Source organism: Nematolebias whitei, chromosome 21, assembly GCF_014905685.2.
Source record: "Nematolebias whitei isolate Nwh7 chromosome 21, NemWhi1, whole genome shotgun sequence".
NCBI lineage: Eukaryota > Metazoa > Chordata > Actinopteri > Cyprinodontiformes > Rivulidae > Nematolebias > Nematolebias whitei.
Window position 1 is genome coordinate 24,341,528 of NC_056518.1, and position 23,671 is coordinate 24,365,198.

Consider the following 23,671-nt stretch of genomic DNA (forward strand, 5'->3'; position numbering starts at 1 on the left):
GAAGTTGAACTCCAAGTTCTGCATTTCAGAGGCAGCCCTGAGCGGTTCCCGTTCCACGGACGAGTCCCTCGTGTCTGATGCTGCTTTGACGTCTGCAGGACAGAGCGGCGAGCCTGATGAGGGTTTAGCTCAGCAGATCTGTCAACCCCCCCACACCCCTTCCAGACACGCTCAGTGATTAACCCCACCAAACATCAGCATCCCCCCCCCCCCCATCTCTCCTTTCCCCCTGCTATCTGGGACGAGGACGTTGGGTTCCCTTTCATTTCTGCATTTGTCTCCATCATGTAGGAAAAAAACCTGTTATTGACTCTGTTAGCCTGTATTACTGCCATCCTGTCTCACTGTCACAACTTGTTCTGATCTCAGTCTGTCCTATTTTATTTCCTCTCATCACCTTGATTTCACCTTCATCCTTTCCTTCTAGACTTCTTTTACTCTCGTCCTTCAGCTCTCGCCACCGTCTTGCTGCGCAGCGATCAAACCGACACATCATCTGTTTGTTTTGATGGAAATTTAACAATTAAGCCCATTAACATGCAACTCGTTCATGTCAGTTATCTTCAAGTAAACTCGTAGTGATTTAACTCGTAAATAATTTTGGGGGTTTATGTGGTTAACTCAATAAACTATCAGTCAGGGCTGGACGATATGGCCAAAACTTTTATCACGATATATTTCTCAATTTCAGTCGATAACGATATAATTCCGATATCGATATAAACTTTACAAATAAATTAATGTTCACCTTTTATTTGTATTTAGCCTTCAAAGAAATTTGAAATCATCATCAAATAAACATAAAACTCAACTTTGTCAATATTAATAGTTTTTACTTTAAATAACAACATAACACTTACCCATTCTCTTTTGATACAGCTGGGTGTAGTTTCAGGGACATGTTGGCTCAAACTTTTATTGTGCTTCATCTTGTGACTGTCAACATATTCTATCGAGTGGAAACTCTTCAGATGAAACAAGTTAGATGTGTTCCCACCACTAGATGGAACGACTGTCACATTTTGCAGCACAATGAAACCTGCAGTTTATCGGATCTTAGATAGCCGAACCACTTCCAGCCAAATTAGTCTTTCCGCTCATCAATTATGTCATCTGCTTTCTCTTCACTTGTGAAATCTTGTTCAGTCACATTCTGACGGTCAGGGGCACTCGTCTTGAAGCGAAAATTTACCATGCGTTGGAGCTTAGCCTAGCCGGCTACCGCTAACTCCTTCTGGATTCGAGCTCTGCGTGTGATATACGTCACCACGCACTTACGTAGTTATGTGTCGTGGCTTTTTCTGTTCAGGTTGAAGTGGACGCTTCGACCGGCAGTCGCTTCAACCCAAAAAGAAAAAGACGTGTCAGTGAAATGCTGTAATCATAGTGTAATGTATATCGAAATATTGAAAATGTGCTTAAAACTCATATCACCGTTACTGAATAAAAGTATATTGTGATATATATCGATATTGAATTATTGTCCAACCCTACGATCGGTTAATGTTTATTTTTTGTAACTTCGCACAACAAATAACTCCAAAATATTTAGACATTAAGCTGCTTTTATGAACATTAATTTCAGGTTTGACAAAACCTAAATAAAACGCACAACAGAACCATTACAGCATATTTACTTCACTGATATGTGGCCTCCAGAGGAGATGCATTACACCGTGATTCCAATTTTTTAAAGATTTATTTACTTAGTAAAATAAATAACATATTGTTTTACCAGAATTTTTTTTTCCCAATTGATTGCTTGTGGTACTTCCTGTGATCATAAATGTTAAAATTTTACAACAGATCAGTTAAATTTAACATATTTTATTTTATTAAAAATCAGCTCGTCAGAAAGAAGCTCATCGATATGTTAAAGAATCAACAAATTGAACATATCAGTCATGATTTAATGGTAAATATTGATCTTTAAGTAAAACCATTGTATAAAATAATCACAGAAAGCCATCATTAATTATTTGTTAAAAACAAGATTTTAGATTTGTATTCATTTCTAATAAATCATCAGGGTTTAAATGTATTAACTTTGAATTTAAGGGATTGTGCTGATCCTTTGAAGGGAGTACTGCAGAAAGATTGTGGACATTTAATATCTTATCTGTTGTGGAAAGCTCTTTGAACTTCCTCAGTTGGGAGAAAAAATTTAATTCTGATAATTTAACGGCTCGTCTGGGTCAAACCAAAATAATAATGAATTGTTAATTGTTACTATGTTATAAACCTTTTACATACCTTCCAGTTTTGCATTGGTTATTCCAGCAAAATATCAGATTTCAATAAATATTTCTGTAATGCAAAAGTGACAGTGATGCAACAGTTTATAAAATGTTTCCATAAACAGTATTTTGAGATGTGAGCTCTTTGAAGATGGTTGAAATCCTCCTTTTGCTCTGCTTGGGTTAGGATTAGCTCAACTATCTATATTGTTCCACATTTAATCTATTGCATTGATGTTTGGGGGAAAGCATGTAAAACATTTACAAAACCTATTTTTATTTTACAGAAAAGAGCTGTAAGAATCATCACCAGAAAGCATTACTGTCACCCATCAAGCACATTATTTTATCAACTGAAGTTATTGAAGTTCCATGATTTGGTAGATTATAGTATTTTATCAGTTATGTATAGGGCTCAAAATAACACATTACCATTAAATATCCAAAGAAATTTTGTTAAAAGACAAAGTTGTTACAATCTTAAGGGGATAGAGATATTTGTCAAACCAAAATTCAGAACTAGTCTGAAGGGAAGGTCTACCTCAATCCAAGGAGTTGGATTGTGGAATGTTCTAGAGAGTGATGTTAAAAATGCCAAGTCAATGTGTACATTTAAGAAAAAGATCAAAGCTGAATTGTTAAAAAAGTATATATGAAGTAGCTTAGTGTGTTTTTTGTATTAGAATTAGAAAAATTAGAAAGTTATTCATTTTGTTCTGTTACTTGAAAATTATTATGATTGAAATAATTGTTTGAAAAAAGGGGCAGATATATTAAGATTTTTTCTTCTTTCTGCTGCCTTTCATTTTAAATCTTTTGTATCTTTTTTTTATATTGTTATGGAATTGTTTTGTACTTTTTTTTAATGAATAAACTTTATACCATACCAACTATCTGGTCAGAATTAGGCTTTTTCTTCAGAATGAAATTGTTCAAAGAGCGATTTACAAAAAGTAATTTTTCATCAACTTTCCACAGAACACTGCTTCAAGAGATCTGAACTGTATTTGTTTCCTTATTATAAAGCTTTCCAGTTTAAATTTCCAATAATTTTTCTGCCTATGATCAGTATTTACACATAAAAATATCAGTTTATCATATTTACTGTTTGTCCAATAGGATGCAAAATCATCCGTTTATTTATAGAGACAGCGCCTTTTTATATAAAACTGTGCCACTTTTATTCATGCAGCGCAAACAACTGGAGTTGTGTGGATTTGATGAAAAGTGGCATCAGATCAAAATTAGACGAGGTGTTGATTGAAATGATCTGATTGGCTCTGACACCAGATGTCCTCCTCTGAGCAGAAAGGAGTTTTGGTCATTTCATGTTTGTTAATTAGCTGCACAGAGTAGAAGTCATCATCCGCTTGTTTATCAAAACTGACCTGCAGAAACTCACCGACTAGGTCCGGTTTGGGTTTGAGAGGAGAAGCCTAAATCAGAAACGAGGCTGATATGGAGTCACATGAACCAGGAGTTGTAATTAATTTGTGTTTGTTCCACAAGCTTTTTGCTTTGCATTCATATCCATTCACACGATGCCAGCACTGATCCATCTTTCTGGTGGCGGGTCCAGAGAGGACAGCTGCCACTTTTGTAAGGACAACATATGCTAATACATGAGGGCATGGTGGAATGAATAGTCCTGCTGCTGCAGATACAAAGTAAAGTTAGAACTTCAGTGAAGGTGTTGACACTGGAAGGTAGTTGTTTTAAACCTCCGGAACCCTTTCACAGCTCATACAACCAATGTGCCCATACAAATTCATAGAACCAATTTTTACGATCACTTTTTGACCTGTAAACATTGTAAGATGAGGTATTACTCTCAGGTCGGAGGCAATGTGTTCGACATAACTGTACTTCATCTAGCTACCCAACGGTCACTAATGGTGTGCCACAAGGCTCAGTTTTATGACCCACTTTTGTTACAATTTATATAAATAATGTAGGTCAAAACATTCCTGACGCATCCTTGCACCTCTATGCTGATGATACTGTTGTTTATTGTTGAGCTAAAACAGTGGCCAAGGTTTTCCAGCTTCTACAGTCTGCGTTTGACATCATTCAGTCAGACTTGTTCCATCTTAAGCTGGTGCTAAATGCTGATAAAACCAAAGGGGTGTTGTTTTCCAACAGAAAGTCAGTGCCAGTTCTTCCTCCTATCTCATCCATGCATGATTACGATTGAGTTTGTGGATTCTTACAAATACTTGGGAATTTTAATTGACGCACATTTCTCTTTTAAGCCTCATGTCGAAAACATGATTAAGAAACTGAAATTAAACCTGGATTTCTTTTTCAGAAATAATCTTGCAAATGCCAGAAAACGCCTTGTTACCGCTACTTTCCTACCGGCCGTTGACTATGGTGGCATTACTGACAGCTCCTTGCAGCTGTTTGATGCTGTCTGTCAGTGCGCTAAGATTCATAACTGGTTGTAACTACCATGCCCATCACTGCACTCTGTACTCCTTGGTCAGTTGGTCATCATTATCTGCACTGTTTTATTTTCTTCTTTAAATCACTTCTTGGTCTGCTACTTTCTTAGATCTCCTCCCCGTGTCACGTTGTCAGTGCAGTTACAGCGTGCGCTCTTAGGCCTTCATTACCTGCAGCGTTCCCTCAGTGCAGAGTGAACTTGGCAAAAAGGCCTTTTCTTACTCTGCTCCTGGAACACCTTGCAAAAAGATCTGAAGCTGTCCACTTTAATTTCTATATGGGATTTTAAACATTTGATAACATCAAAGCAAATATGTTCTTGTTTTTAGTATTTACCTTGTTTTATATGGCACCGTGAATGTTTGATGATTGTTTTATAACTTTTATTTTAATAGCATTTTTACTGTAGTTTATTGTTGTCTGTCTAAAACAAGTCTCTTGTAAATGAGCCTCGTGACTCAATGAGACTAACCTGTGTAAGTAAAGGTTGAATGAAAAAAAGTTGAACCCGTTGCAGGAGATTTAGTCAAACAAGCCAAATGCTCTTCCAGCACACGTCTTATTTAAAACATATTTGAACTTTGAACGGCCTCTTCTGCTGATAGGTTTGTCCACGTTTATCAAAAGTTAAACCATAAACAGATATGACATACCAGGAAATGCAGGCTTTATTAAAAAAAACTATTAACAAGCACAACAAAATACAAAGTAATAAAGGATTTCAAAAAAATATATAAAAAAAATTAATCTCTCAGTTTAGACTTCTCACCATCATGCTTACACATTAATGTATAACTCATTGTTTATTTCTTATTTTTCACCCTTACTTAACTCGAAAGGGAATAAAGTTACTTGTCTAGTTTGTCTAGTTCTCTTTTTTTCCCGTCAGATGTTTTTAGCCTGTCAGCGGTTCTTTCAGTTTTTAACAAACCTACAACAGAAATGCTCTTCGTGTGATCAAAACTGAACATCACACACGTTGCTCTGCAGCAAAAGCAGATTTTTTCTGTAGGCCTCTTTCTGTTTTGAACCTCATTCTAAAGAACGTTTGGCTCAAACCGTCAGTCTGAACACGGCCTCAAAGACACGATTGACTCTGCTGTTCCCCCTCATTTGGGGAAAGAACCGATCCATGCTGATCCAAATCTAAGCTAAAATTTAAAAAAAATAAAAAGGCTTTTGACACAACATGGCTTCTAGTGGAGCGTGATGGAGGCTCAGCCCATCTGTCTCTTTGACCATCCGTCTGTCACACACAAATGTTCAGATGCTGCTGATCAGTGTTGTCTCAAACTGAGATGGTTCTGTCTGCCAGCAGACATATTTGTATTTTTGATTCAGTTTGCCCCCAAGCTGGCCTTTGCTGGTCATACAACTTTCATTTTTTTGTTGTACGAAGCACCAATCTGGAACAAAAAGCCATCTGAATGTGCTATACGCGAAGAATATGGCTTGAATAATACATTTACTGTCGTTGTGATGATGTTCGGAGGAGTAAAGACTGCTGGGACTTTACTGTACAATTAAAAACTTTTTTTTTTTTTTTACTCCTTTTCCTTAGAGTTTTTCTCTCTGAAATAATTCCTCTCTGATGAACACTATTGCTCCCCTTTTTTGATGGAGGTCACTGCTTGTTATGGTAATTTCATCCCACTGGTGGCAAAGTTCATTTAAAGTAGGTTCATATAACATTCAGCCAGAGTCCCAGTCTCCCATGGTGGTTCTTTCATGTGCACGTGATGAGTGTGCACATATTCTTAGCGAGGACGCTCACCCCCCCAAGAACACATCTTGTTTTTGTTTGCTCAGCCAAGAGCTCGTCAGAAAATGGCTCTGTGCACGGAGCTCTGGGTGTGTGCGCTCCAGTTAACTCGTTCACATGGACGGAGCAACACGATCGATAAAACGGGCTCGAGTGTGAAACTACCGGCACCCTGGGGAGAGAGGAGAAGAAAGACGAACTGAACCGAAGACCTTTCTGTGTTTAACATCAACAACATGGGATCGATTTACATAACAAAGATCATCCTGTCGTTTAAATACATCTTAAACAGAATTAATACTGAAGGATCAATGGACTCAGTGCACCGTTTGCTGAAGTTTGTCTTTGCCCACCTCAAGTCCAAACAGCGTATGTCAGGTTGAGGTCTGGACTTTGACTGGATTATGATTTGCTGTTGCGTTTGGGGATCATTGTCTGGTTTCATAACCCAGTTCGACCCAAGCTTCAGCTGCTGGACATTTGACTTTAGGAATAATTTGTTCTGCAGAGGAGTTCTTGGTCGACTCAGTGTCCTCTGTCAGTGAAACAAGTGCTCCACCTCAGTGCTACAGCTTTGTTTGAGTTGTTATGCATTAATACCAACCATCTCCACCTTCATATTGACTCTCTAAAAGACATTGTCTCTAAAGTTGTCTCGGTTGTTCAAGTGAAACTCTAAGACGTGCCGTGTTGTTCTGTTTGGAGTGATGAGGGGTTTCTCCTGCAACTCTTCCTTTTTCAACATTTAACCTGCTAATTGAGGCTTGTAGTCTGAAATGAAACTCTTGAGGGCGGTTGTCATTTCTCTGAGTATTGCACGGTCTGATATTGGGGTGAACTTCCTTCCAGTCAAGAAGATTGGCAGCTATCCTGAAGGTTTTCCACTTGGGAATAATCTTTGTCTCTGTTGGAGTCTAAAAAGCTTGGAATTGATCTTTAGCTCTTATCAGCTGATGAGCAGCAACAGCTGCTTCTCTAGAGCTTTGCTGATGTTTGAACTTTTATAGAGGTGAGGTCTAATTGTGTGAACGCCTCTAAAGCGTTCACTCTACTGAGATCAGTTTTTGTTCCATACGTTTTTGTGCTTTTTAAACCATTCATTTTTCAAAACATTCGGCTCATTCAGGACGTCCCTGCTATGACAGCCGGTTACTGTGAAATGTTTAGTTTTTTAAATATTTTGCTTTGTCTGCCATGTTTTTCTCATTGATAAAGGATGGAGCCACCGTCACATCTTTCAAAGCCTTTGTGCTGTTTGCAACCTTTAACTGCTCGTTTCAGCTTTTTCTGGTTTAGCTTTTTTCAGCTTGTTTATGGTATTTTCAGCTTCCCTCAGCTACTTTTAGCTTATTTCCACCCATTTTAGCTTCTTTCTGCTAGTTTCAACTAATTTAAGCTTTTTTTTTTCTGTTTTCCAATCTACATATCAGCAATCTCTCTGCTAATTTCAGCTTTTTGGATACCTTCCAAAAAAAATTTTTTTTTTTTTTAGCTACTTTCATCTGATTTTCTGATCATTTTTGTTGGATAAAAATATCCTCTATTCATTTTACTTATTCAAAAAAGTCACACTCGAGGACACAAGAAGATTTTTTAACTGGTTTTATTTGCAAGGACAGATTTTCACAACAGGTGACACAGATGTACAGAAGTCCTACATGCATGGAGCCCAGTCACGAGAATCTGCCACGGGCAGCGTGCTAGACTTGTTTTTATAAGCTTATCAGCTCACAGGCAGACTGGTGTCCTTGGCCATCCAGCTGCATGTGCAGTATCAAATCAGCCCCTCTATCATTTCTTTCTGAGTGAGAAAAGAACTCTCTGCTAACTCAAACACATGGTTCATGGGCATTTAACATTCTCAGACATAGTAGTTAAAAACATCCATAAACCTTGATCAAAATTCCCCTGACAATTTTAGTCATTTTAGGCTCAGTTAAGCTTTAAAAATAATCTGCAATTAGATGAACAATTTTTTTTTTACTTTTTTTTGCCAATTATGGCTTTTTACATTACTTTCAGCTTTTTTTTTATTCATGCTAATATTAGCAGGTTTTTGCTACTTTCAGTGTTCATCTGCTCTTGGTTACTTTTTAAACAAATTCAGCTTTTATGTGCTACTTTCAGCTTCATTCTACTTGGTGTATTTCAAGCTTTCAGCAAAGTCAATACAAGCACCTTCACTGCATTTTCGAAGGAAATTTGATTTCTCTAGTTTTTAATTCTCTCCTTTTGTGTCTTGGATTTGTTTAGTTTTTATTTGATACACTGTAACACGACCCGTGTAATTCTTCGGAGGTTTTATGTCTTTTGGGAAGGGTGTAATTTGTTTTTACTGTGAGTTTAAGGTTTGAATTGAGACCCTTCAGACAATTCCGTTCAAATTAATGATGAAGAGACGTTCCTCTTCCTTGTCCGTCATCTTTGAGCCTGTCGCCACACCTTTGCTGCTGGTAGGAACATGATAATCGTAGCCTGTCACATGAGGAGCTTTCAGATTTAAGCTCTAGTTTTTGCTGCCGAGCTGTTAGAAATGTTGAACTGAAATGAATGACATACGAGTCAAAGTGTGTGTTCTGCTCTGAAAGTCAGCCAGCCCATCGTTTTTAAGTCTTTTACTCAGCAGTGTGTGCTCTACCAAAATAAAATACGCTTATTTTTTCTTTATACGCAGCCAAAAAATGGATTTTTCACACCTGTGGGGCTGTGGGTCCCGAGGGCCCGACTCCCACTCAATGCCTCAACTCCTACAGAAGTAGCAACGTCAACGTGACAGTCGGCACCCGGGGGCCCTTCAAAGGCGTTCAGATGTGGCGGGTCCCAGAAACCGGCACCTACAGGTAGGATTGCTGCCTTTAACAGGGATTTATGCAACTAATTTACACTGGAATGGTTTGGATTTTCCTCAAGGGCCTCGTGCGATGCCCGGCCAGTCAGAAGGCTCAAACACTTGAGCTGATGAGCTTTTAACAGCTTTAGTTTACAGCACACACTTGACCTCTGTGCAGCTCATATTTTTTACAGCAAACCAGACTAACGCCCACCTCTACAACGCTGCGCTTCAGTCCTCTACAGAGGAAAAATTCCAGATTCTTGCAGAACGAATCAACTCTAAAGTCAGCGCAGCAATAACACCTGAATCTAAAATCCCTAACCATCCACTTCTGTGACTGTGATAGTACTTTAGAACGTGGAAAAATAGTGTTAACTCTCAGTGTGCCATTTTATCGTTGCAGTCTTTTACAGAGATCGACATTCCTCCTGTGGGCACTCATGAGGCATTTAAACTTGGGTTTGACACCGAACGAAAATGTCTCTGGAAACTGCAAGCCTCCCACGTCCACATAACAAAACAAGCTTCGCACAAAACTCTGAGCCATAAAATTCCCGACAGTGTGCTTTTAAAGCTTTAGAAAACACACAAACGCCTCAACCGGGTTTGATGTGGACCCGTTTGACTGCCGGGGTCTGCATTTGAAGCTGACAAACGGCCACAGAGATGAATATGTGCTCCCTAAGGTCATCATGCAAACAGCTGAGGTAGCTAATGTACTCCAACATCAAATAAAAAAACTCTGAGAGCCGACGGTCGTACCTGATGTAATTCATTTAACGTGACTATTCTTTATTGCTCAGTGTCATGATGGTCTATATGTGACGGACTGTTGGTCAATTTTCAGACGTTCTGATTTCTGAAGAAGCTTCGTTGAACTTGAGATTATTTCTACTAGTCAAAAAAAAGAGCTTTTCTAGTTAAAATAACTGAAAATAATTATCTAGTGTAAGCGAGTTTTATAATGTCAGGGTAATTAGATATATTATCTCTGGAAAAACAATTATCTCTATAATGAAATTAATGACTTTGGGGAAAAAGCATAATCTCAAGAAGAGATAATCTTGATTAAAGGAAGCATTTTCTCAAGATGAAAACTTGTTTCAACAAAACAAGCAACCTTATTTTAAGACAATATAAACTTTGTGAAACTCTTTTTGTTATCTCAGGTTGAGATAATTTTATCTCCTGAAAATTAACACCTTTATCTCAACAGATGCTAATATCTTGAAATATTGAGCTAACAAACACACGGAAACCATCACTAAATGGATATTTAATTATCTTATGATGTGAATTATTTTAAAACAAGTATGACTGTGAAACATTTGCATTAATATCTTAAAAACAAGAATCGTTTTGTCAAAAACAAGTGTTTTATATTAAAGTAATTAACTCTGTCTTGAGGAAACAGTCATTTATAAATCAAGCAGAACTAGTTGTCATGAGAAAACCAGCATAGTCTCAGGATTTAAACTAATCAGTATCTACATATTAAGATAATTAAATATATATATATATATATATATATATATATATATATATATATATATATATATCTTTATTATGAGAGTAACAACATATCTTAAGATAACAAGAAAAAAAAGCACTTTGACTTTTTATTTTAGTGTACTCTCCCAGAAAAGTATATTTAGTGTTTGTGAGACTGCAGCGTGACGTTTTGTGTTTTCAGCCTCGAAGATGTGCAGAAGTCAAAAACTGATCAGAGTCTCTGAGTAACGTGCGCTTTAGTGTTAGTAAATTATTTTAGTTGTCACTAATGAATATGATGGGGTTCTGAACAAGCCTGGAATCTACTTTGATGAAAACCACCAGCATGATTCTCTGACATCTTTGACTTTGAGCGTGTGTGTGTTGAACCTCAGGATCACGGCCTACGGTGCGGCCGGCGGGCGAAGCGTGACGGCCATGAGCAGGTCGCACGGCGTCTACATCACGGGGGACTTCCTGCTCAGGAGGGGGGATCTGCTTCACATCCTGGTGGGACAACAAGGAGAAGATGCCTGCCCCAACGTGAGTCACCACAGCTCTGCGCATCGGCTTTTAGTAGATGTTCAGCTGCAGCAAAAATGTTCAACGCTACAAACAAAACCATAGCTGATGAGATTCATGTGTTTTGTGTCTGCATGTATGCTACAACTAATACCATGGAGGATAAAACGACAAAGGAACACAAACAGGACAGATTAAAAGGTTCAGAAGATATTTTTAAAAAAAACTAGAGGAATTGAATTTCCTGCAAAAATGCAGTATGAGTGATTATTGCTGAAGAACCTGCTGAAAAACAGCTAAAATTAACTAAAAACATGCTTAAATGTAGCTGAAATGGAAGAACAAGCCCAAGTTGGCATAAGAAACCAGAAAAAAATGCACATTTGCGTAATTAGGTTTAAATGAACACACAACTTGGGAAGTTGGCTAAAAAAAAAAAAAAAGCTAAAATTACAATTAAAAAATAGCCAAAAAGTAGCTAAAAATACAGAAAGAAGCTGAAACACAGAAGGAAGTGGAAAGAGCCGAAATGAGCTCCAAAAATGTGGAATTAGCTGAAAATGCAAAAATTGGCATAAAAACAGCTTAGTAGCTGAAAAAAGTAGAAAAAGCTGAAACAAGCAAAAAAAAGCTGAAACAAGCATAACAAGCTTAAATTAGCATAATGAAGTTAATTAGGCTGAAAGGAGCTGAGAATTATGAAAACTTTAATTTATCTGAAAACAGCTGAAATTAACTTAGAAATGCTAACAAGGTAACTGAAAAGGTAGAACAAGCTTAAAATAGCATAAGTAGAAGGAAGACATGCTTGCCCAATTCAGCTGAAAGAAACAGAAATTAGCACAAAAAAGTGTAAATAATCTGAAAAAAAAAAGCTGAAAGTAGCAAAAAAGAAAAAGCAGCTGAAAAGTAGCTAAAAAGGCAGAAAGAACTTTAAATTGCAAGACGGAAGTGGAGAGAGCCCACTTTTGCTGAATTAGGCTGAAAACGTTTAAATGAGTGCAAAATATGTGGAATTAGCTGAAAAAGCTAAAATTAGCATAAAATGGCAAAATCATAGCTGAAATAGCAGAATAAGCTGAAACTTGCAGGAATAAGCTGAAAGGAGCATATCAAGCTGAAATTAGCAGACATAAGTTAAAAGAAACACAAAAATGTTGTGGTTAGCAGAAGGAAACTAGAAGGAGCACAAAACAGCTAAAATGATCTGAAAATGGCTGACAAAAGTTTAGATTTGTAGATGGACGTTGAAAGAAGCTGAACGGGAACAAAATGTGAAAGGAGCGATAAAAAGTTGTAAACAGATCTAAAGATATGAAGGATGGAAAATTCATTTTCTTTGAGAGAAAAAGTGACAGAAAAGGCTAAATATTTCAAAAAGCTAAAGTTGCACCATCACCAAAAGTCATAGCATCCTTCTCCTGATGGAGCTGAATGTTTTGATTTATGATTTGATGAAATCGCACAAAAATTGTGCAATGAGAATTGCGACATCACAATAATATGAACGCTTCATAAACATTCACACTATAAAGAAAACGAGTTATTTTGTTAAAGATCATCCCCATGAAGAATAAATCTTTTCAGCTTTAATAAACATGTTTTGTTCCAAACTTTGATGGTATTTTAACGAGTTAATTCTTCTCTCAGGGCAACAACCTCCTGTGTTTTTGGAGAGTCTTCTTTTTATTCAACTTTGCATCATTTTTCTCTGAACTTATCTCTGCTCATTACAGCAAAACATTGTTTCCTCCTTCTTCTCTCTGCAACGTTTGTTTTCAAATTTTCTCATTTGTGAAGCTGAACTTGGTGAGAACGAACAAACACGAGATTTCTGCTTGTGACGAGTCGAAGCTTATTTGAGCAGATTCGCAACTCAGAAACACGGACATCATTTCAAAGGCCTTTCACACAATAACAGAAAACGGTTAGCTATATTTTAATGTTATTAGAGGAGATCATTTATTTCAACTTCAGAACGTTGACCAGTTGGTTGAAGTAGCCAATGACAAACTGACTGATCTTAAACTTTGGTTAAATAAATACAAAAATAGCAAAATAACATCTTAAAACTGAAACCTGGTCCTAATCTGCTCATCTTCGTTCCAAAATTGTGCTCCAGTAGATGATGTCATGAATGTTGGGGCAGCTGCCAAGTTCTTTGTTTCAGTTTATGAGCTATTTAGCTCATTTGGGGGCGAGACGGTGGCGTCTTGTGCAGCTGGTTCCCCTCAGAACCTGTAAATTGGGTTTGTGGGTTGTTACTGGCGAGCCGTGTTCGTGTTTCGTCTCCGTATTCCCACCTGCCTGGTTTGTGTTTTAAAGACGGGGTCCTGTCTGCTGCCATCCAGTCCTTACTTTTTATCGCTGCAGAGGTGCTCTGCACAGACATCACAGAGGGAGTCGCAAAGTTTAACCGAACCGTTTAAACTCCCAACACCTCACCTGGATATTCCCTTCAGAGATGATGACAGAATGCACACATCTCGGTTGTGTTGCTCTCTTCCCCCTCCGAGACACAAATTTAGCTTTAAAACGTGAGAAGAAGCAACAGCAGAGTGAGCTGAGAGGGGGGAAGATTGAGACCGAAATCATTTGAACACGCTGCTTTTCAGCGTCTCCGCCTGTCAATCAGAGTCAGCCTTCCTCCTCGTCCTCTCTTTAAGGCCCTTTAGAGTTTCAGCTCAGACAGATCGGGGAGTTTCAGCTCAGACGGAGCGAGAGAAACAAACTTCTGCCTCCTTGCTCTCCAAGTAGGACTGGCTCCAGGCTGTTCAGCATGATAGCACACACAAGGCAGGCACATCAATTTATGCAATCTCAGCTGGGGAAGAGTCCCTGCTTCTGACATCGTGCGCCAACAAAACGTCCTGCTTCATTTTCATAAAGAGGCCGTGACTCCTGGGAACGGAGTGCAACAACAAAAAGATGAGCAGCAAAACGCCTTCATGTAGGGCTGAGCAGGAAATCATCCTTTTCTGCAAATCCTTTTTGACTCTTCCAGCCAGCAGCCCAAGTGACGAAACACGCCTGCTGTTTTTGTCAGGCGTCAGTCCTGCGACTGTCCGATTAATTCACGATGAGATTAGTAAAAACTAAAATCACCCCGTCACTGTGCGAGTGTTTCTGCTGTTTTGATGCTAAACTCTTGAACTCGGAGCAGCCGCTCAGGCTTGATGCATCCATCTGACATCCATGAGGAGAAATTCTTCTGCAATCTGACATCTTTCTCCTCGCTTGCAGTCCAACGCCGTCCTGAATAAAATCTGCCTGGAGCAGAGCGGCCCGACGGTGAACACAAGTCAAGTGAAGGGAGGCGGAGGAGGAGGTGGAGGAGCGACGTATGTGTTCAAGGTAAGATGGGAAGAAGCCCTGCAGCACTGTTGTTCTTCTCCCGACATTAGACCGGACATTTAGAAGCAGCTCTCGCGGCAAGTTCCTGAGACATTCTGCAGTAAAATATAAAAAAAGTTCCTTCACAGCCAGAGCTCTCCAGTATTACAATAAGGTTTATCAGTTCACAGACTCTTTACTTAAAGGATTGATGCATAAAAAATATATATTTGTAGTTATGAATGTACTGAAATGTATATTCGCCTGTTTCAAAAACATGTTTGTTAGCTAGTTTCTGCAAAGTTGTCCTGTAAAGTTGGGTTAGACTACAAAAAATATAGGATTTTTATACTGTTTGAGCATTTTCTGTTTAAGGATCTCCTGAAAAAATATCACTTTCAGCTTTAGTGTGTATTTTTATTTATTGTTGTATAAAAGTCCTAATAAAATGTACTGAACTGACCAGAGCTGCGCTCATATCGCCATTAAACACAATTACTGTAATATTTATGAGCTAATTGAATCCTGCAGCCTGCATGATAATTAACTAATTATAACATCTTTAATTTTTTAACAATACATTTCATTCTCCCATGACTCTGTTTGACATTTCTCAACCTGATTAATTACACCTCATCATGCATAATTGTATTTATTTTAAACCCCACGGTAAGTACTCAGTTTGTTTAATGTTCAAACATCGGTAAAATAAATCCCTGAATTAGGATTCGGTGTAAAATTGTAGTTTATTCTAAAATGTTACTTGATCCAAAAATGAACTGTTTTGTTTGAAGATAACAATCCCAGTTTCTTAATGAATAAAATTAGATATAAAGAGACAAGAACAGCCCGTCTGCAGCTGTGGTTCTGGAAGCTGATTTAAGAAAATAAAGTTCACTTTGTTGCTTTTCTATGAGTTAACTGAAGCAATTAGGCTTTTAGCTTTTTTATGATGGGGAGTTTAAACAAATTTACTAGTTTAACATTAAACATTACTTTATTCACTGTGTGCCAAAATGATTGAAAAACTTTGATTAAAACTGGAAATGTAAGACTGACTCTGGTAAATCCATGTTCCTTGTTAAAAGATTTTATTAAAGAAAATTTGTGTTTAAACGTAGCAGAGATTTTTTTTTTTTTTTTTTGATAATCTACTGTAGCATTTTATAACAACCCAGTTGATGCTGCTGCCTCAGGTGGACAGGGGCGTGTACATCCCTCTCATCATCGCTGCCGGCGGCGGTGGTCTGGGCTACAGCAGCCAATCAGAGACCCAGCTGGAGCAGATGGACTACGACCTCAGCCAACCAGGACGCAACGGGAAGTCTCACGCCGCAGGTACACAACAACGCAGCTGTCAGGGAAACATTGGAGAAAGAAACATTTCCTGAAAACGTTTTAAATCAAATAAAATTTCCTGTTACATTCCACCTCTAAATGTTGCTTTCTGCTCATGCAGGCAGAAATAATTTGATGTTTTTCACTTCCTGGTTCATGAAGACAACAAAAAGAAATGTTTCTTAACTTTCTGTTAATTTTATCTGAAAGGGACCAGATTTCATATCGGGATCAAAAAGTGGCCTAAAAACCTGTCACAGATCAAATAGAAGGACAAATCAAGACTTTAACGTTAAGATTGAACTGATTTATTTAATTTGGAAGCAAATTTAGTCCCACAGAAGCTCAGACAGCGGGGAAGTGTTGATTCTTTATTTTTGTTACGGCGGGTGGTGAAATCTCAAAATCTGTTTAATGTGATTCATTTTGAATGAGGTTGTGTGGAGTAGCACTGATTAGTCAGTGTCTTACTTGCAGTAAATCTCATTTTGGAAGATCTGACAAACTCAGGCGGCTGATTTAAAGTGAATCTGCTCACGTAGCCTTCAAAACAGATGCCGCATTACATATTTTTACACCTCCTCGCTTTAAAGTGAGACTGTTGTTTACTTTGTCGCTACTTTCTCAACCAAACAACGAGCGCTGAAGCTGCTAATGCGTCCTGCTGCAAATCCACCAGGAGGTGTTCTGACTCATGCATATATTCTCATATATCCTCCAGAATAAAAACACTTCCTTGAGTTTCTTTGCTTCTGTTCCTCCTCAGGTTTACTGTCAGTACTTGTTGTTTCCAGCCGCCTCAGCGCACGTAGTTAGCAGACGTTCGACTGTGGCGTAAACAAAGTAAACAACTGTTCTGCACAAAAGTGGCAAGGTGTGAAAATATCTAACGCAGCGTTGGCTTTCAGGAAGGCCGTGTTTACTGACACCTCCAGCAAAACCCCAATAAATCCCTGTTTCTGAGTCGTGTTTCACTCAGACTGCAGCAGATGATTTGAGCTCTTCCTGTTTTCTTTCAGGTCAAATCTTTTTTTAAAATCTCCTTTTTAACACTTTTAAACAAATCAAGGTGATCGTTTGTTAATTGGTGGAATAAAAATGCTGCTCAGACCCACCTGGTCACTGGTCTCGTATACAAGATCTTTTAACGTCCTGTGTTTTCACTGGTGTGTGTTTCTTGCCTCGTGAAAAGAAATGAAATGTGCTCTGGTGACAGGTGGAGGTGGAGGTTGGAACGACAGCGCTCCTGTCAGCCAGGGTGGCAGACCCCTGGTGCTGGGGGGCCAGGGGGGGCAGGCCTGTCAGAAGTTCTGGCAGACCCGCGGTGGCTTCGGGGGCGGCGGGGGCGGATGCATGTCGGGCGGCGGCGGCGGAGGCTACAGAGGTTAGTCACAAAAAGTCCATTAAATACCTGCCTTGAGTGCACCAAGCTTCACATGAAGGGTTTTTGCTGTGAAAAGATATCGAAATATAATATAAAATATTATATATTATAATATTATAAAATCTTATGAAAAAAACATACCTTTTTAAAATTATTTTACTTTATTTTATGTGTTGCTGTGTGCTTTGTTTGTTCTGCTGTGCACCACTTTGGTTGGCCTTGTTGCTGTTTAAGTGCTCTTTATATAAAGTGGTACTGGTATGATAAATATTTCAGCCTTTTAAATTTTTATTTTAAAAAACTGCTTTAAACTGAACATTTTATTTTTCCATTTCTTGTTCGGTTTTGTCAGGCTTGACATGTTCTAAATAAAAAAGATGATCTTACAGATCGATCTGACTGAATCATGTCACTTTTTAAACTAATAAATCATGTATAAATCACTGATTGTCTTTTTTTTAATTTATTTAACTTAAGGTCAAAAATATTCCTTGAAGGAATGCATACAAAACTTATACAGTAAGATCATGTGATGATGAGAAACCAGCTTGTAGCTGCAGCCTTAAAGAAATGCTCACTTGTGAAAAATGGATTAATCCAACATCTTTTTCTTTTAATCCAAACGAGAGTCTTAAAACATAAAATCATGGAGGATAAACAATGAATGTCGCGTGTGATTGACAACATGAACCGACCACGTGCGTTAAAGTTATTGTCCGTGTTTCCAGGCGGTAACACCTCCCTGTATGACAACCCAAAAACTGATGGTGATGATGGGACGTCCTTCCTCGGCCCAGACGGCGAGCCCTTCCTTTACCCTCTGAAAGGTAACGTCTGAGGCGGGGCTTTAAAATACAGATGAGTCAGTTTGATTTGTTTTTACTACAGAGAGTGATGTTTTTACTTTTCTATTACTGGAGATTTGAGAGCAATCACAGATGTGACCAAAAGATGAGTTTATTTAAAAAGAATTAGCTGCCGTCGGTGATTCATCATTTGTTGACCTTAACCGGCATTCATCATCTGAGGACGGGAATTTTCCTCCCGTTTTCTGCCAATTTAGGAGATTTTTTTTCTTCTTTTAAATCAGATCAAAACAAAAGAATGAAGAGGGAAAGCCTCGGGAAAGACATATAAAAGAATCAAAAGTAGATTATAAATTCGGTCAGCGATTTCCTACAAAAAGACATAAAACACAGATTTGTCCAGTAGTTTATCTGCTGCTGTTGATGCTGCTTGAAACTGAGGAGAGGATGCGTTTTGACCAGAAGTCCTTAATTAACTTCAGAAATATAAAAAAGAAACAGCTCCTCGTGGTAATCATGTAAGAAACGATTCAACATGCCTTGAAGTTAGCTTTGAGGAGGAAAACTACCACACAAGTATCACGTCAACACTCACTGAGCTCCAAAGGCAAAAGTCAACTTGTTTGACTCGTATTTTTATTTAGTTGAACTTTAGCGCATGTCAAGCCACAAGTGATCTAGCTAATGGTTTTTACAAGAGCTTCATTCTGGAAAACCTGCTGTGTTCGAGCTCTTTGAAAGTTTTCTCTGATAATTAATCAACTTTAGTTTGAGTAAATGTGTCTTCACAGTCCAGTTCTTAAGGCTGATTATGTGCGCAATCAATAATCAATGATTCTTTTAAAATAAAATGTGCAAAACATCCACCTGATCGGTGTCTATCAGCTGATTGTTTGGTGTAAAAACACACAGAACCCAATGATTTTTGTAAAAAATAAATAAATAAATAAAATGATGAACTGACAAATTTGTTTTTACAACTTTCTCTTAATAGGACGGTAATGACGACAAAAAAGGAAAATAAATAATTAAAATAAACGTTATTTGTGTGGTAACGTCTTCCCAGAATGCAAATGGTTAAACTCTGAGCTCTGTACATGATTTATTGAGACATAGTTTAATAAAAAATAAAAAAATAAAAACTTCAGTCATCTGGTTTACAGTGTTACAACATGTGCAAAAGTCCTAATCAGATTTTCCGAAGTGTCCTTTAAATTTCTTGACACAGGATTAATTTTAAATTAGTTGCCAGCTGGTTGTCACAAACACCCATTTTGTTTCCATTTCTTCATTTGAATCTAAAAATATACAGAGAACACAGTTGGACAGACAGAAAATAGGATTGTAGTGTTTTAAAGTGCAAATCTTACATACAGTAAGAGATGATGCATCTCAGGTTCTGTCAGATCTTTAGTGGATTACTTCCTGTTTCTTAGTGGCTTTAGACACTAAACATCTGCTTTTAGGCCAAACACTTCATCTTTGTCCACGTCTCATTATTTCTGAATGTGCACGGTGCAACGTGTTGTAATAGGTTTCAAAAACTAGAGAGAATGAGTGGGAAAACGCTTTTAAAAGACCTTCTTGATAACTTCAGACCGCTTTAATAAAAATTAGAAAACAGTTTGTCTGCTTGAGAAGAAAATATGAAGAAGCTAAAAGTTTTCCTGAAGTTTGACAGTAAGTGTGGACACACTGCTCATTAAATCCACTGTTTGATTGTTGCAAACCTTAAACGCATGAACACCAAGTTCACTCAGGTTTCTGTGCACGCCTCTTCTCTTTTGTGCCTCTTTCAGAGGACCACCGCCCCCCCCGTGAAACTGCATCTGTTGTGCAGACAGGTTGCACTACAAATATTTGTAAAACCCAGCAGAGAAGCCGTCATTATTTTCTTCTTTCGTGCAAAAAAGTGCCGTGGATTTGCAGACAACATGGCCACGTTTAGAGATGCAGAACGCAGAGCGGGACTCATTAGTATGCAGCGAGCAGCTGGACTAGGGACATTTGTATTCTTCCTCAGAAACCTTTCCAGTGTTTCTCGCTTAGATTTATGTATTTGTACTTACAAGAGATAAGAGAATCATGGGAGAAAATAGATTCTGCAGATGAGTGCATTGGCTTTGCTTACTAAACAGCACGTGCTTTTTCCTCACAGAGCCGTCACTAATTCACATAAGGCTGCTGTGTCCCCGCTCTTTGTTGTGCACAATTAGGAGAATTAGCCCCTTCATGTCCAAACAGAATTTATATTGCTGTGAACGACTTGCGGCAGGAGGCTGTAATCCTGTGGAAGGGACGAGTCTGCAGATTTAGTTCCAGAAAAAGATCTGAGCACAGATTGTGTTTCTGGTTCAAACACCACCCATCGGGGTCAGCTGAACAACTCGCTGAGCTGCAAACATCCTGAGCACAAACTGCAGAGAACGCTCGTGAAATTCAACGTTCGGAGGTCTCGCGCACAAATATCACGACTCCAACAAACACGACGGCATCACTAATGACGAATGTTTGCATAAATATAAAGCTCGCGTTGCTCCTGAACCCTGACCGAGCTCGGCTTCTGCCAAGCCCTTTGTAGATCAGAATTTGCTCCAAATGAGTGGATTTAAATCCATGCCTATTTAAATGAGCAGAACGTGCAGCTTTGTGACTAATGCAGCCCTTTACAGTCCAGTTTTATCTGGCTTTATATGTAAAAATAAACATAAACTTGTTACTCTTTGGTGCAAACTTGCTCATTGCTGCAATTTTATGCAGGTGTAAAACGTCTACTGCTGCTATTCTGTAAAACATTAATTTGTTAAAAAAAAATCTGTTTTGAATTAGCTTTAAGATGCAAAGAACCTTTATTTTTCTATATTTCCTGCATAAGAACATGCATTTAGCTATAACCAGTGGCGATTTTAGCCTCTTTTGGGGGGTGCTGAAGCACCCCTAAATTTGAACTCGCCACCCCTGAAAAATTAAGAAACCATCATTAAGATTTTGTAAAGAAACTCATTTCTCAAACCTTAAATTCACCAAAATATTGAATACATTTTGAATAAATGATAACCGTCTTAAACGAGTCGGTAAAATATGATTTTTTTTTTTATTGCACGAGCAGGATGTCAACGCCACCTGTCAATCAGTCCAGTAGTATTGTCAGCAACTGACCAATCTGCAACCTCGATTTATCCTGAAGTGAAACAAGCGCTCGGCAGTCATAGGGATTTCGTGAAAATTTATCAGAAAACGCGGTTAAACGTCAGTGGAGAACAAATAATTCAGACAGTGTTAGCTTGAGCGTTTAGAAGGCCATAATACTGTTTATTTCATTTCCAAAGTCTGGAAAAATGTCAAATTTGGATAAAGCCCTGCAGCTGACCGCATGAGCAGCAGAATCAGCAATGATAAAAAGGAGATGGTTGGTGTTTTCCAGGAGCTTAACTGGTTTAAAGTGGCAGGTATGAGGGTTACCCCCATTAAAGAACATCAATATCCAGTTTAGGGTTCATTTATTTGCTGTGTTTCTTCTGGCAATACACACGGCAGTAAATGAAGAAAGTGCAGGTAAATGCTCAAACGCAAAGTTCTGTTTACACAATACACACGGAGCGGTGCGTTCACAAACATCGGAAAAGCTGTGATTCATTTAAGAGCATAAGGATTATGAAACTTAGAAACAAGCTATAACTGTGATTTGGCGCTATATAAATAAACAGAATTGAATTGAACTAAACAGAACTTAGTAAACAAGATAACTACACATAAACAATGTGGGCTTTCTAACAAGTAATAAACAGGAAGTACCACATTTTCGTCTGTACGAAGGTAACTGCAAGTAAATCCTCCATTTTTGGGGGGGTCATAATTAGGATACTTAGTGGTTAAATTAAAGGTTAATGCTTAAAACTAGTTGTGCTTTGTTTGGAGTGTTTTAAATAGAGAGATAGCTATGTTGCAGCTTCTGGTTGCATAAGTTTATTTTTTGTTTATGATCTGTTAAAACTAAACATATTTTATGCAAAGTGTTTATTAGGTTGTGTACATGCTTTATATGTATTTATATGTATATGCTTTAAATGCTTTTAAGGACTGTTAATTGTTGTCTGTACCTCATTTGTGTTTTTTTTTTTTTTGTCTAAAACAGATTTCTCGTAAATGCGTCCTCATGATTCAAAGAGACTAACCTGTACAAATAAAAGTTGAACAAATTAATGTAATGTAAAGCGGAGGGCTACGCCTGTAGCATCTTAGCCAGCACATCTGTATTGCACGCCACTAGCTTAGCACTACTTCTCATTGCTCTCTAATAGTTATTGAATCAAGTATTTAATTATGTAGGTAAACGTAGATGTTTAACAACCCACTAAAATATACTGGAATGCAGGAAATGGCACCTACTTTGTTCAAATACTTTCTTGGGGAGGATCCTCAGACGTATTTTTCTCCCCCACCCCAGCCATTTTACAAATAGTTCGGATATCAGTGGCCATGCGTTATTCAAACTACAAGTCATTGTCAACACTGGGGGCTGAGAACCCCTAAAGAGCAGTTTCTAGAATCACCCCTGGTTATAACAAACGTCACTGTTGAACAGCGTTGGGTTGAATTGACATAATCTGTACGTCCTGTGCAACATTTTAAATTTTACTTACATTTCTATGAAACTTTAATGTTCTGTTTTTTTTTTTAAGCATACAGCATCTCTTGACTACAACTCCCTGGCAGGAACAGGTGTCGTATCTCAAAGGGACTAAAAAAAATCAGGTTAATTAAATCAATAATCCAAAGAACTCTGTTGTGAACCAATCGTATTATATTAGACAACTTGAGATTCCTGCTGACATCTCTGAGTCTATGTTCTCGGTGTAGATTCAGGGCCTAAATCACAAACTGAATAATTCAAAACTATTTCTAACTAAACTTGGCATTGTGCCAGCCTGAAGAGTGACGTCAGCAACTTTCTGTGACAATATAACTTTAAGAGACGTCGTCTTGAATTCTGTACACAGATGCACTTTGAGCTGTTTTCTGCTTTCCTTACGAATGCGTCGTTTGAATAATGGATTATTTCTTGTCTGCAACTCGTTCCAGATCTTCCTCAGTTTGATAACATTTACTCAAGACACACGTCTGACATCCAGACTGAGCTACATTTTGTCTTCTCTGAAAAGGAGTTTAAAAGTCCCGATCCGCTGCTTGTTGTTCATTAAGCTTCAACCCACTGCGTTTACGTAAATGTGAGGACTGAGTGACGAAAAATGACGGAAAGGATCTGAGAAATATAATTTCACTGGAATAAATTCCTGTAAACTACATCAGAGCATTAAACTTTTATTCCACAAGGAGAAATCTCAGATTTATCATGTATTTATTTGAGAAGGGATGATGTACATAAGTCAGAGACTCAGAGTCAGAGTCAGAGATTCTTTATTGTCATTCGCACCTCATGTGGTACATGTGGTGGAGCGAAATTATGTACACGGGGTCCCAGTTACATCCAACAATAAAATGTATAAGAAAAACAGTAAT

At 38.1% G+C, this 23,671-nt stretch overlaps 1 protein-coding gene across 1 annotated transcript in view; it reads left to right on the forward strand.

Moving 5' to 3' along the window:
* The window catches only part of alk (ALK receptor tyrosine kinase), a 241,592-nt gene that overhangs the window by 195,431 nt on the left and 22,490 nt on the right, over positions 1–23,671 (forward strand). Inside the window, exons 12-17 of the mRNA XM_037695394.1 lie at positions 9,119–9,284; positions 11,164–11,311; positions 14,534–14,644; positions 15,820–15,961; positions 17,178–17,345; positions 18,074–18,172. Of these exons, the coding sequence (XP_037551322.1) occupies positions 9,119–9,284; positions 11,164–11,311; positions 14,534–14,644; positions 15,820–15,961; positions 17,178–17,345; positions 18,074–18,172 (834 nt within the window). The remainder of the gene's footprint in view (positions 1–9,118; positions 9,285–11,163; positions 11,312–14,533; positions 14,645–15,819; positions 15,962–17,177; positions 17,346–18,073; positions 18,173–23,671) is intronic.